General features: G+C 29.1%; 3 protein-coding genes across 3 annotated transcripts; all 3 read right to left on the bottom strand.

The window, feature by feature from the left end:
* Positions 1–34: 34 nt before the first annotated feature.
* LOC145743247 (uncharacterized) lies at positions 35–9,554 on the bottom strand. The gene is made up of 24 exons (XM_082561166.1): positions 9,354–9,554; positions 9,173–9,218; positions 8,973–9,099; positions 8,412–8,538; positions 8,135–8,207; positions 7,022–7,850; positions 6,793–6,875; positions 6,642–6,710; positions 6,372–6,429; positions 6,041–6,121; positions 5,706–5,810; positions 5,441–5,567; positions 5,185–5,303; positions 4,745–4,915; positions 3,660–4,676; positions 3,399–3,491; positions 2,984–3,115; positions 2,484–2,647; positions 2,320–2,382; positions 2,143–2,250; positions 1,576–1,680; positions 1,117–1,283; positions 262–916; positions 35–126 (listed from the first exon to the last, which is right to left on the bottom strand). Exons 1-23 carry the CDS (start codon positions 9,450–9,452, stop codon positions 809–811), a joined length of 4,071 nt encoding a protein of 1,356 aa, XP_082417292.1. The 5' UTR covers positions 9,453–9,554; the 3' UTR covers positions 35–126; positions 262–808.
* A 135-nt stretch (positions 9,555–9,689) lies between these two features.
* Positions 9,690–11,218, bottom strand: LOC145743249 (2-(3-amino-3-carboxypropyl)histidine synthase subunit 2-like). Its single transcript, XM_082561170.1, has one exon. It carries the CDS (start codon positions 11,179–11,181, stop codon positions 9,718–9,720), a length of 1,464 nt encoding a protein of 487 aa, XP_082417296.1. The 5' UTR covers positions 11,182–11,218; the 3' UTR covers positions 9,690–9,717.
* A 224-nt stretch (positions 11,219–11,442) lies between these two features.
* LOC145743252 (peflin-like) lies at positions 11,443–12,585 on the bottom strand. Its single transcript, XM_082561174.1, has one exon. The coding sequence runs from the start codon at positions 12,541–12,543 to the stop codon at positions 12,031–12,033; it is 513 nt and encodes a 170-aa protein (XP_082417300.1). The 5' UTR covers positions 12,544–12,585; the 3' UTR covers positions 11,443–12,030.
* Positions 12,586–14,386: the final 1,801 nt, after the last annotated feature.

Raw genomic sequence — 14,386 nt, 5'->3', positions numbered from 1 at the left:
GAGTATAAATATTTTTCTATTGTGTTTTCTAATGAAGGAACTGTAAGATTAGGAAGTGTATCTTCTAGTGAAAAAGTTTTTGTTGAAACTGTTCTTATTTGATTCAGTACTTTAAATTGTTTGTATCTTTATTAAAAAATAATTTTAAATTAGTTGTAATTCATACCTTTCTTAATATTTTATTAACTAGTTTTAAATACAAAGGCAAAATCTTTTTAAATATGGGTAAACAGTTTTTTATGTAGGCAACAATTTACTTACAAGATAAAATTGTTCAGATTGACCCAAGCACAGCCAGCATATTTCATTTTAAGAAGTTTGCAAAACATATTTATTAACCAATTTACCAAATCCTATTAACCTATATGTTAAAACAAACATGTTTAATATATTAAACAACATACTAAACTACAAAAATTTAATTGCTTGAAAACAAACCACACCAAACTCAAGTTTTTTTCAATTTATAATGATTTGTTTGCATGGTAAACCACTAAAAACACACAAGCTAATCAGTACTCGTTGATGCATGCAAACTAAGATAGACATTATACCTATTACATTTAAACAGCTAACTCTGAGTAAAATATATTTTAATATCACAACTATGGAATAACATACACCACATTTTTTTCGGTTTTGTAATATTTTAATTTTATTAATGCAATGTAAATGGCCTTATTATAAAATTGTTGGCAATCACAAAATTGTCAAACTGTATTGGCCAATTTAATTACAAATATTGAAACAGGCAGTGGAAAATCAAAAATCCAAAAGTTGTAAGTTTGTGTTCTATTTCTTGAGTGTTTTATTGAACTTGTACTTGTAGCTTCACTTTGTTGGCGTAATATTTCATGGAAGTAGCATACGTTCTTGCATTTATAATTTGTGGAGGCTGAATTGGATATTTTTGATCCTTAAACAAAAAGGTTTATTAAATAATGAGTTTTTTATTTACATTCTTGTACGTTGGTCTAAAGATATTAAGTTCTAATAGTGGTGATTTCCAATGAAGACTGAGTAGGGGTAACTGATGGTACTCTTTGTTTGGGTCAAGAAGTCAACCTTTCCGCATCAAGAATAAATAAATATAAAAAAATAGAGTGCAAACAATACCCTATCAGATATTCCTAATATATTTCTTCTGTAAGCAGCATCAGCGTATGACGTCAATCTTGCTGTTTTTGTCTTTGAATAAAACCCATTTACCCATGACTGGTGTGATAAAGCAGTACCACGATTTAAAGCACCAAGTCCTTGATCAAGTACAAGAGGCAAGTGATCTAAATACAGGTAAATACTTATGTTTAAGTAAATATATAAAACACCTATATGTTATATGTTGTTTATTTAAAGATGTAAAATAAAGATGTATATAATTTGAAAAGTAATTATATAAAGCTGTATTAAACAACGTTATGTTGTTTTTAAAAAAAACTAATATTTTAAAAAATTATCATAAAAAATCAGGTATAAGCTTACCATTACCACTAAGATTTGGATGAATCATTTTGAAATTGATCTTTAAAAATTTTATTCAACAATATTAAATTTATACTTAGATTAGTTTCTTACTATTTATTGCTGATTTTTTTTCATTCTCGCAAACATTTTTTACTTTTTCAACTAAATCAGGTGGAAGTAAATCAGTCGAGATTCCCATTCTTAATAATGTGTTTCCTATAATCAAAATACATCAAATAAAACCAAGATCTAATAAACATTATAACATATAAATTTAACCTTCATATAAGAAAGCTATCATGAATTAATTTTGATATTGGCCCAGTCTTGGGTTGCCTTAAGCATTTTTAAATGTTATTGATTTGTTAACTGATCATTAATTTAATAATACACTTATCAATTTGGCAGTAAATACCATCAAAGACTTAGTTAGGCATGGGTAATTTAACACAAAATTAAATCTAGTAAGACACTATCAACAGTATGAACTCCTGCTAAGCCAACACTTAATCAGTCAGCTTAATTATCGTGCACTTATAAACTATTAAAATCCAAACTGCCAAAATTAACTTGAGACTGGACTGAAATACAAGATGTTACTTTATGTTTAGGTCATAAAGTTGAACTTCCCACATTTTGGATAACAGTTTTTTTTTGTACATAAACTTATTAGATTACCAGGAGTAAAACAATGAAGAATTGAGCTATCTTCTTCTACCATTTTTTCTTCTTTAATTGTTGTTGAACCCAACTCTTTCCAATCGACTTCCAATACATCAGCTGCTTCTAAAAAAACCGATCATAATTAAAATATAAAAAAATTTAAAAAATAAAAAAACTTTTAACTGTTTTTACCTGTAACAGTTTCTTCTTTTGAAATTATATCTTTTTTGTTGCTAGTTGTTTTGGGTTTTAAATCTAAAAATAAGCTTATAATTAGCAATTAAATCATTTCGTTATAAAAACCCTAATTTAAATGAATAAATTTTGTGTAGATTTAATTAAATTAGTAAAATTACCCTTTTCTCTTTTTCTTGTTGGTTTTCGATCACCATGATCAGATCTGTGACTTCGTTGTCGCCGTGGCGATCTTGTAGAACTTCTTGAAGTCGTTGAAGCGCGTGATTGGCCACGATCAGATCCTGATGTTGATCTTTCTTGGTTGGAAGTTTTTAAATCAAGCCTAAATTTGACATTAAATCAAATCTTCAATTTTTTTATGGGTTACATATTTTATGCTATGAAAGTAAGAAAGTTAAAACCTATTTTTCATAAGATTTTAACTGGGACAACAACGCCCAATTAAAACACTAACTCCCCCAAAAAATATTTCTTAAGGAACTACCCCTTTTTTAGGACCCTTAAAACAACAACCCTTAAATGATGCTAACAACCAAAGAATAATTGCCCCATATGACAGGTATGCCCAACTAAAACTTTTGTGCATCTACAACACCAATTTTTACCACTCTACAGTAAATACATTTACTATTTTATAAAACACAAACTAAAGTTTTACCTTTCTCTAATGTCCCGGGATTTAGCATCAAATTTTCTCTGATGTCTGTCATTGCTTCTTGATCGACCAAGTGGAACTGCATTTTGAGGTCGATTTTGATAACGACTGCTCGGAGTTTTGTAATCCTGTTGTCTGTAACCGGAAAATTAAATTTAAAATTAGGACCTTCAAAAAAAATGTTATTAGACTCAAATTAAAAATAACTATTTATTGTTTTTAATAGATTGTTATTAACAAAATATAATAAATCTTGTACAGCTTTTAAAACTTTTAGGTATAGGTATATTAGGTATATGGAACCAATCAAAAATGATTGAACCAACAACCTTATAGATTTGAAGCAAAGTGTTTTAACTACTACAACACTACCTTAGTACATAAATATTAAGTTAATTAATTGTTATGGAACACCTACTTTTTCGAGTTAGAGTCACTGTTTTCTTGGTAAGGTTTAATTGGTTTTTGATTAGTCCTGTAAGAAGAAACCAATCTTGCAGGAGATCTACTTCTAAAAATAAAATGCAAAACTAATGAATTTTTTAACAGTTATTTTACAGAAAAAATATAACCTGTAAAGTAAACATGATTCTGATTTTTAAACCAGTATGTTAAGATAAGGTGGTAGCAGTTTTTAAAAAGTAAAATTTTTACACAAAAAAAAATTTAATTGACAAACTTGTTTTCACGATGTACGACCTTTCCTCTTTTCCCATCATCTCTTATCGTTACCTCCAAGCCAAGATCAATGTTCCTGTGCTCTCCAGTTCTGTTTCTGACTTCCCTGTATGTCGGGAAAGAAGACGACGAAGAGCGATCATCCGAAAACCGATTTCGTTCCCGAGATATATTCTTGGAGTTACCTGGAGGAAACTTTGAGTGTTGAGATTTTACCCCGGGTGGTGAGGTCCATTTGTTGCCATGTTGTTGATTACCTTCTTGTGTTTTTACCCTTAGCTCAGATCCCTTCCAGGAGGTCATCCTGTTGTCTTTACTATATTCCCCCTTTGAGTATGTTGCATGTTGTTGTTGATTTTTGCTGGTGTTTTGTCTCCAATCTGGTCTTAAATTTTGGCGTGGTGCTTCTTTTTGGTCATATCTGTTAGTCTGTCTTTTGTCTTGAGGCCATTCTTGGTTGCGAAGGTCGTTGATTGGCCGCTGCTGACGTTCAGATGAAAAATCTTGCCCTTGCTGAAATTTTTTATAATCCTTATTTCTTGGCAGTTCTCTCTGCATTTGTGAAGAATTCACGCTTCTGTTGTTGTCAGAATACCTCTGGTCCTCATAATCTGGCTTTCTTTGGTCCCGGTTAATATTTTTATACCCAGATATGGGAAGTTTATTGTCGTAACGATTTAACTCAGGATTCTTGCTTTGATAGTAGGGATCTTTTGTTTCGTAGCTCCGATCTGATCCCTGTATATCATTTTTATGTCCGGGATGAGCTCTTGGTTTACCACAATATTGAGGTTCTCTAGCTTTATCCTCAAAACTATGTTTTTGTTCCTTGTAGGGCAGTTGTTGACGAGCTACTTCTTGTGTCGACCTCGAGGTGGACTTTGGGAAGCTCCTGGGTCCTCTCTCTTCTCTCGAATCCTCCCTCAATCTTTGATCTTGATATTTACTGGGATGTGAATCAGGATTTGCGATCTTCTGATGATGCTTCGAGATTGGAGCGTCGTAATGTCTGTTCTGACTATCATTTAAAAAAAAAATTTAATTAAAAAGTTAAAAAATATTTAAAAATTTATTTTTTATTTTTACCTGTCGCTGCGAGAAGACTTCTCATCGTAACTTGTGTCCCTTTGTGAATCTTGATAGTTGTCACTATAGCGATGATGTGATGGGGAATTTTCTTTGGTCTTCTTTTTCTTGACTTGCTTTGGTGGAGGAGAATCAATAACTGCATCCACCGTCTTCCACTCATCTTCATTTCTAATTAATTAAATTTTTTTTTTAAAGTTAATATTTATTTTATTATTATTCTAATTTTTATTTTTAATCAAAACAACTAAAAATTTATATTTTTGGTCAGTTTGTCATTTTTGATAAAAAAGGCGGTTAAAAAATCAATAATAATTAAAGTACCAACTATTGGAATTACAGTACATAGATTTTCGCAATTTTTACAAAATTTAAGAACTAAGACAACATACATTTAACTAATATTTTGTTTAATAATTTTTTAAATGTTTTTGACTTACTTTTCAATGTGCTTTGTTTTTTTAACTTTAACAGGAACCTCATTATCCGAAAAACTTTGTGACGAAAATTCGCGTGCTCTTTTCCGCTTTTTTACTTTCTTCTTATCCTTTACATCCTCCTTAAATAAAAAAAATACAATTATTAAAAAATGAATTAGACAATCTTTATTAGAACATTGTTAATATTAACCTCAATCACCTAAAAACACAAGTTTAAATATAATTGTAATATTATATATGAATATTAAATGTTTACTTCTATAAATTCCTTGTTTTTCTTTTTAGGTGGAGTTAAAATAACTTCTTCATCTTGTTTTTGTTTTTTCTTTTTTTTCGGCTTCAATTTTTTCCTTTCATTTTCACTTTCTCCTTCTGATGTATATCTGAAAATTTTAACAGTAAATAAGTATAATAGAGAAATTGCTAAAATCACAAACTATTTTTTTTTGAGAATTGTTAAGCACAAGAGATCCAACAAATCCCTAAATTTATAAAATTATTTATTAAAAACGTTTATTTACTTTTGATTTTTGCTTGGTTTTTGTTTGGTTTCATAATTGTCAGTATAATCATCAGATGAATATGATAAAACCTCTTTGTGTTTTTTCTTAGTTTCAACATTTTTGCTAAAAATTAAATTAAATTCATTAAAAACTAAACCTTAAAAAAAAAAATGAAAAAAAATCTTTGTATTGGGTTATAAAATTTAACATCACTAATTAAAGTCATAAGTTCAATTCCCACTGCTTTCATGTCATAACATCTTTAAGTTAGGCATTTACTGTTTACTACTGCTAAGCCCAAAAATTAATAAGGCAATGATATTAGGTCAATAATATTTAAAGCATTGACTTACCTTGACGTTTTATTCGAATGTAAAGTTGGTTCATCTACTTCCATAACTTTAGTTTTTTTCTTTGATTTTTCTGCTTCGTTTCTGATTAAACACAAAAACATTAGAATTAACACAATTTGCATTTTTTTTGTAAATTAAAAAATCTGTATAAAATGAAGTTTCGTGAACGTTACACATGTTTAATTTATAAAATAATAAAACTGTTGTTTGTGGTGCATAGGTAAATTATGGCAAGCAAATATTAGTTGAGAGTTGCGACCATATTACAACAATTAAAACTCCAACCATATGATATGCTATCAACTAGTATTAATAATAAAAATATAATTACTTTTTGGTTTTCTTTGTCATTCTTTCATCTTTTTCACTGTAGTCATCACTGTATACAGCTACAAAATAATATTTTATTTGATTAAAAAATTAGAAAAATTTTGATAGAATTGACTTAAGCAGTTAAAGCACAGCAATCTTCTTATTAGGTCCTTAATTTGATAATAATAAAACATAAATTAAAATATGTAACTAAATTTAAAGTATCAATTTACAATAAGCAATTAATTAATTTGTAAAAAAAACTTTTAACAAAAAACTTTTTTCAAACCTTTTTCTTTTTTGTGGGTAGATTTATGAGAATGAATAATTTGCAAAGATTCGTTTCCACTATAAGAATCTATAAAAAATAATGAAAAAAAAATATTCACAATTAGTTTTACTTATTATACATTGGGTTAGGTTTATGTTGTTTTACAAACCTCTTTGTGGAGAATAATATTGAGATTTTTTAGAACTGGAATTTTGGCCGCCATCGTAAGCTTTTGATTTAGAGTAAGAGGGTCTAAATTTAAAAAAGTTTAACAGTTTATCAAAATAAATAAAAAGTTAAAAAATAAAAATTAAATCCTAGTATTAAAAAAAGGCAAAAACTTAACATTTATTATTTTAGTAAAGTTAAAAAATAAATAAGTCTTAAATGATACTTACTCTTCATATTTTTCTTGATATACTTTGCTCTGCTTTTTAGAAGAGTCATATTTATTCTGATCATCATAATATTTCTTCTGTTGGCCAGAACTCTTTCCCTCTTGGTAGTATTGTTTGTCTTTATAATATTTTTGGTCATCATACACTTTATTGTGCTTATCAAAATTCTTTTTCGGTAGTGGATCTTCTTTAAAATATTCTTTTTGCCTGTTGGATTTTTCGTATTGCTGGTTTGAATATGGATCTTTAGTTTTGTAATTTTTTTGTGGTTGTTCAACAACATCATCATAATATTGATCCCGTTTCTTGAAATCTCTTTCTTCTTTATAAGATTTCTTCCCCGGCTGATGGTATTGCTCTTCCTTATATTTTTGCTGCACATATTTGTCGTCTTTAAAGTGCTTTTCCTGTTGCATTAACTGCTCGTTTTTATACCGTTTTTTCTCATACTCTTTATCGTCTTTATAATATTTTTGCGATTCAAATTTTTCGTCTTTATATTTCTTCTGCATTGAGTACTGGTCGACTTTGTACTGCTTTTGGGGTTCTTTAGCTTCTTTGTAATACTTCTGCTGAGATTCCATATATTTATCATCTTTAAATTGCTTTTTATTTGGTTCAATCTTGTCCTGGTAGTTATCTTTTGACTTGTGATATTTTCTGTCTTGGTTATCATATTGAGTTTGATATTTGTCGTCTTGGTATGATTTTCTAGGTGGTTCTGCAGCGTAATCTTTAAACTGTTTGGTGGAATGATGCTCTTTCGAGTTGTGATATTTTTTCTGCTTCATTTCTTCCTTGTCATGATATTGTTTTTTAGGTTGGTAATCTATAAAAATAAAGTAACAGTAAGCACAAATTTATAACTTAAACATTAAAGGGTTAAGCAATAAAGATATTTTACGCAGTATATTTTTTTCGTTATTTACACAGTATCTTTTTTTAATTTTTCTATAGCCTATGTTTGTGATTTCAGCAGATACAAAAATTGGTAAAATCTGATTAAATCATGCTACAACATGGTAACAACAGTTATCAAACCTAGGATATAAAGTTACTTTAAGTATCTTTATTGCTTTAATTTATAGTTTCAACTTTAACAACATAGCCTACTTTGTTCATAGTTGTCTACATTTCCTTTTTGTTTCTTTTGTTTTTTCTCTCTGCTACGGCCTCGTTCGATATCCTTAAATTAAAAAAAAAACTAAAATAAACTTTCAATACAGAATGAAATTAAAAAAATATAAACTAATTAATTCCCCAAAAAAGGCCTTCGAATAGTTTATGTTATAAGACTTGTTTACAAAAATATAATTTTACTAAAAATATTTACAAAAAATCATGAAAAAACATGTTTTTTTTAAAGCATTAAAAACAAATTAAAACTTACTTTGATTTTAGTTGGTTTGGGTGAAGGACTGTGATATCTTGATTTTTTATTTTCATGTTTAGATTGAATTATTGGTGACCTGGAATCTCTACTTTGTGGTGTCATCTGCTTTCTTTTACTTCCCTTGCTATTAAAGAAATAAATAAAAAGATGTTTTATAGGTCTTAAATATGTTTACTTCTGCTGGAAAGGCTTAAATTTTGTCAGGACCAAAATGAATGCAAAAGTAAGTTTTACTACAGGAGGGCCTAAGTTTGATCTCCACTGCTCTTATGCTGCGACACCCTCGTATAAGGTGTTATAAACTGTATATATAAACTACTGCAAAACTAATACTTAAACAGCTAAATTATCAGGCAACTATATTCTATAATATCCAAAACTACAAAAAGCAAATTGAGACTAGGTTGGGGCAACAGATGTTACTCTATGTTAAGGTGGTGAAGTAAAAATCCAGATTTAGTCCTTAGTCTTAAAATGCCTTTTGCAGTTTTGGATAATATTTATTTAGTGACACTGGCCAAGTATTATCCTTTTGATTGCTAATTTAAAATATAATACCTTTTAGAATCAAGATTAGGAGAATAATCTTGCTCGTATTTTTGCGATCTTTCATAACCCTGATATTTATCTCCTTGATATTTTGCATTTTGTTCCGCTGCATACTTATCTCTCGAATAAGATTTCTCTATAAATTATATTAGTTACAAGACGAATAAGATATTGAAAAATAACACAAGAAAGAAACTGTCTAGTCTTACCTTCCAAATGTTTCTTTTTCGATGATGAACGATCATAATAAATTTCCTAAAAAATAAAAAAAAATTTAGTTAAAAGATTTTATTTTAAATATATTATGGTCTAGATATTTAGTTTTACAACAGCATGGCCAAAATCAACTAAACAATTATTATCAGGCACTAAAACTGTCTTATTACTAACAGGTGACAGATCTTTGTATTTTTCTTTTTTCTTTTCAGCTCTTCCTGATTCTCTCCTTTGCTCATTTCGAGATTTCTCTCTGGAGTTATGCCTTTCCATAATTCTCTTTAGTTGCTAAATATAACTATACCCCTACCCTAAATTTTTAAACATAATAATTTAGTAGTTTTACCAATTGCACAGTTAAAGGCAAATAGTTTAAAATTATTTAACATTTTGTGCATAAAGTTATAAAAACACTTTTACAACATTAAAAAATTAAAATAAAATTTAAAAAAAATTTACTAAGTTCCCACTATTAATTTATACAAAAAAATGTCACTAAATTAAATCCTGACAAGTATTAATATTAATAAAAAATTAATTAAATTTCCGTATTTTCGTTGTAATTTATCGGAATCCCACTTCTTCCTTTTTCTGCCAGCACGACTGGGGTTTCCCCTAACTTTTGCTCTAAACCCTTCCAAGAGCGCTCGGCATAAAAACGTGCCGAAGAAAAGGGATGAAAAACGGAGAGCGCCGTTTCTATGTTTTTTAATTCAATTTGATCGTTATTAACCCCAGTTCCAGTATCTAAAACCTCTTCTCGCATATTGCCTGTGATAAATGAGTAGTCTGCTTGCCTCATTCGATTTTTAAACTCGACATAGTTTTTTCCTCCTTTTAATATATCCCTAAAGTCCGTGACATATTCTGTTCCCCATATTCTGTTATCGTTTAAAGCTACTTCTATCTCAAAAGGAGTGGCGATTGGTTTAAAATAATCACTTGTGTCAATTAACGATTCTTCGGGGCATGCCACTAGAACAAAAATGTCAATTTCTATAAAATTCGCTAACTTTGGAGGGTTCAATTTCCCCACAACAAAAGTGTAGCATTTTTTTCCGGATTCTTTGATAATTTTTTTCAAATACTTAATAATTTCGAGATATTTTTCCATCCCCATAGTACCGACAAGAATTCCGACCGTTTTGGCGTCTTTCACTTTTTCAACAATCATGTAACGTCTTCTTAAAAACTTTGACATATGCGAGGGTAAAGATTGGTATTTTAATGAAATTGGGTCGTAAACGTTTCCAGTACAAGTTGGGTGTTGCAACATAATATTTCTCAAAGTTTCGCTGGAATAATTTCCAATGTAAAAAATAGAATAATCTTCAAGAACAGCATTCTGCTCCAGAGAAATTTCAAACGCACCAAATGATTGACCGACTTTTAAATCAGCACTTGTGTTTTTTAATTCTTGCGTCAACTGTTCTGCAGGTTTTTCTGCAGGTATTGCTGATTCACATCCACAATCTGGGCAATTGTTTATACATTTGACAACGTTTTGATTAAGAACTGTACCAGGTTCTGTCGGAATGCATATTTCAGATTTTTCTAATTCCGCATATTGATCCTTTAACAAGTTATAAACTGGGTCTATTAAATAATAAAACGAAGATTCGGCAAGTAAAATTATTTTCTCGTTAAAATCTGAATGCAGTTCTTTAAAAACTTGACAAATGTTGTCATAATTTATGATTTTTTTAGAACCAAAAACAAACAAAGTTCTAGTATTGTGGCTTGTCGTCAAAGCCGATTTTCCATAATGAATTATCAAGTCCGCTTCAATATGTTGTGCTGCTACTTCATCAACATCATAACTACCATAAGATGTGTCGGCTAATATATAAGCGTTAGGTACACCTTTTTCATGCAGTTTTTTAGCCACGGCTATCGAATCATGAAGCATTGAATCTGGAAATTGTAGAGCAACATTTTTGTGATTATTTTCTTTTATAAAATCCACGCAGCGATCAATTTCATACGTTTCTTCAATATCCATATTTTAATTTTAATTTCCTATGTTTCTATATTATAAGCATTCTGTAGAATAGAATTAATAAAATTTTGATTTAACTGTGAAGAAAATATATAAACGCAATATCAATTTCATATTTTGTTAAGAAAAGTAATATCAGTAAATTGTTTTAACCTTGGATATTAAATAATCAGTAACAAAAAACAAGCAATTTATAATTTTAAAATAGCAAAAATAAAAATTTAATTTATTAATTTAAACAAGTGCACTAATACCTATTGGCAATTAGATGCTAATTAAAAATACTAAAACCATCTTTTAATAAATGTATACAGAAAACATTGAGTTTTAAGAACTTTAAAATAAAGCGAATTTCACTTTGAATTTTTACATTTAACATCATTCAGGTTAAAAAAAAAATGTTACAATTATAACAGCATTTATTTTAGAGTTTTTTTGTTAATAATACTATTATATGCATATTAATCACTAAACAAATAAATTTAGAATCTATACTCTATATTTGGATACACAACCTTATAACTAGAGTAAGTAAAATCAAACAAAAATAAAATCTTTAGGATAGGATTGAAAAATAAAACTACACACAATTTTAAACAAAAATTTACTATTTTTTTTAAACTACGATAGAACTACAATTGATTAAATTACATGAACATGCACTTCAAAGTTTAATTATCTTTAAACGCAACATACAATAAACCATTTTTATTTAAAGTGTTTTTTTTGTGTAAAACTTTAAACTTTTATTTCTGCTGTAGTTAGTACCAGTAGCAAGACTTTTAATTTTAGGATGATCTGGATATAGAAAAACCCCTTTACAGCACACATATATTTAAAACAAAACATTTCTTATCTAGCTGCCGAAAAGGCCATGCACATAAAATCATCATAAGCAATTTGTGCCATTCCATTTTTCTGGGTATCTCTTTGTTTAAACAAATCCGTCAACATCCTTAACATAATGTTAGAGTTGATAAAATCCTCAAAAGTCATGTGACCACTTGAAGTGTAGCGCCACATTGTCGTTCTAACAAAATTAGGCGACAGGTTGTAGCCCATCTGTGCAAATGCTTGGCCTAATTCGTTCTCGCTAATAGAACCCGATCTGTCTCTATCGTAAGCGTTAAAAGCACCGCGCCATTGTTGAATATAATTCCACAATCCTTGAAATTCGACCAAATTGATTGTCCCAGTATAATCAGTGTCAAACATAGTTATCATTGATTGACAAGTGGAGACCTTGAAATGACTGTAATTGTCGTTGCTAAGAGCTTGTTGTAGTTCTACTGCACTAAGTTGTCCACTTCTGTCATAGTCCACAGCTTGAAACCAGCTAATAACATTTGGGTCATACTGAGCCATTACTTTTTGATTTGATTAATATCCTATTTAGTTAACGTTTAAACTGCTAAAATAAATTATGCAAATTGAATTAGTTAAATTAAAAAACCCAACTGACCAAAGGCAGCGTGGTGTAGTGGTAAAAACACTTGCTACACCATCATGAGGTCGCGGGTTCAATTCCCACTTCTCTAACTTTGTAGCGCCCTTGAGTAATATTCTAAACTGCTAAATACTAAAGGCAACTCGAGACTTGGTCGGAGTAACTATTGTTACTCAATGTTTAGGTCGCGCATTCAACCTTCCCACATCAAGGACAAAGATACGTACAAATAAAAAAAAAAGCTAACACAATCTGGCTGTCAGGCAGTCAGGTAATTGGTAAGGGAGGTAATAAAAAAAAACTACGTTTACATACCAAACTGCCTAATAATTAGATATACATAACCTATATGAAACTGTTTAGACCAAATGCTGTTGCCATTCCCTATACAACCATGCTGCATTAATCACTTTTCCTCCTACACACGAAAAGAATGCATGTCACGTACACATAAAATATTTCATTTGAATCAAATAATATGCAATTTTTTCCTAATTTCGGCTAACTGTATTACACCTATGTTAGAGGACCGCTAGCATTGAATTAATATACAAAAAAGTCAAACTTCTACACAGCATGCACACCTAATTATAACCGAAGTTCCTTTCCCTTTTTTAATTATTTTCCAGTTAGTTTGGTGCACTAATACGTCAAATACTACTACAGTAACTACGTTAAAGTTTGATGAACTTTAACATCTAAGAATAAAAAAACTAAAGAATTTTATCCTCAAATGAATATAAATATATATATATAAAACATTTTAGTTTCTTTCTTTTAAACTTTTTTATCTGTTTTTGACATTTTTGACACATTACTTGCCAATTGGTTTGATGCCTAAAATAAGTTGTTACAATTTTTAAAGACTTTCTAGGGGGCAAACATTTTTTAACAATTATCATAGGATAAGTTTGCAAAGTGCAGGCAATGCATTATATTTTTTGGTTTATTTTTTTTATTTTTACTTGGTTTAATACATAACACACCGGATACTCAAACAAAGAATAAACTGAAGCCTAAGAATAACGGCTCTGGTGCAACATCTTGTGGTCAATTAGGAAAGACCACAAATAACATAAAACATCTCATTTTAAAATAACGACTTTACACTTTATTTCAATTATTTTAAAAAATTTAATTTTTTACAAACTATGCAATATTTGTAATTTAAAAAAAAATTATTTACAAATAAATAATGGTTGGCAAAAAGCAATATTACTTAAAAAAAGTAGAAGAAAGGTCACCTAAAGTTTAGTTCAAGCAGGCTTAATAACAATTTTACATTTATTCTGGTACATATGCAAGTTATTTATAAAAATTAAATATAACTACAAAGAACACGTAATATTAATAGGTGCATTCATAACAACAAATGATATATAATCTTACTAGTTAAAAATTTATGACGTAAACGCCTACGATTTGATATCGTATAGTGCAGGGCGCCTGCCTACAAGAATTAAAAGGCGACTTAATAAGGCAAACTTCGTTAATCACCTAGTTTGTCGAAATTTAAAGATCAGTTACATCCATGAAATGTCGTTTAGGCAATATTTAAAAAAAGTTAATTTAAGTTTTTTCGATGAATTATAAAATTGGTAGGATTCAAAGAAATTAGAATGTGCTTCTAATAATATAATAGTTTAACAAAGCTTAAATTGTAATTTAATTCTGTATCGTATCAAGTCAGGGCTTTAAAAAAATTAGTAATTTTAGTTTAATATAAAAAGATTAAAAAAGTGTTTTGTATTTTTGAATAAA

This window comes from Corella eumyota, chromosome 2 (genome assembly GCF_963082875.1).
Source record: "Corella eumyota chromosome 2, kaCorEumy4.1, whole genome shotgun sequence".
In the NCBI taxonomy this organism is placed as follows: Eukaryota; Metazoa; Chordata; class Ascidiacea; order Phlebobranchia; family Corellidae; genus Corella; species Corella eumyota.
This window is presented reverse-complemented; position numbering and strand designations above follow the sequence as displayed.

Coding starts and splice junctions, on each gene's coding strand:
- LOC145743249 (XM_082561170.1), bottom strand. CDS start 11,181: ATGGATATTGAAGAAACGTATGAAATTGATCGCTGCGTGGATTTTATA.
- LOC145743252 (XM_082561174.1), bottom strand. CDS start 12,543: ATGGCTCAGTATGACCCAAATGTTATTAGCTGGTTTCAAGCTGTGGAC.
- LOC145743247 (XM_082561166.1), bottom strand. CDS start 9,452: ATGGAAAGGCATAACTCCAGAGAGAAATCTCGAAATGAGCAAAGGAGA. Junction 9,100..9,172: donor GAAAAAGAAACATTTGGAAG/GTAAGACTAGAC, acceptor TATAATTTATAG/AGAAATCTTATTCGAGAGAT. Junction 8,539..8,972: donor CCTAATCTTGATTCTAAAAG/GTATTATATTTT, acceptor TTTCTTTAATAG/CAAGGGAAGTAAAAGAAAGC.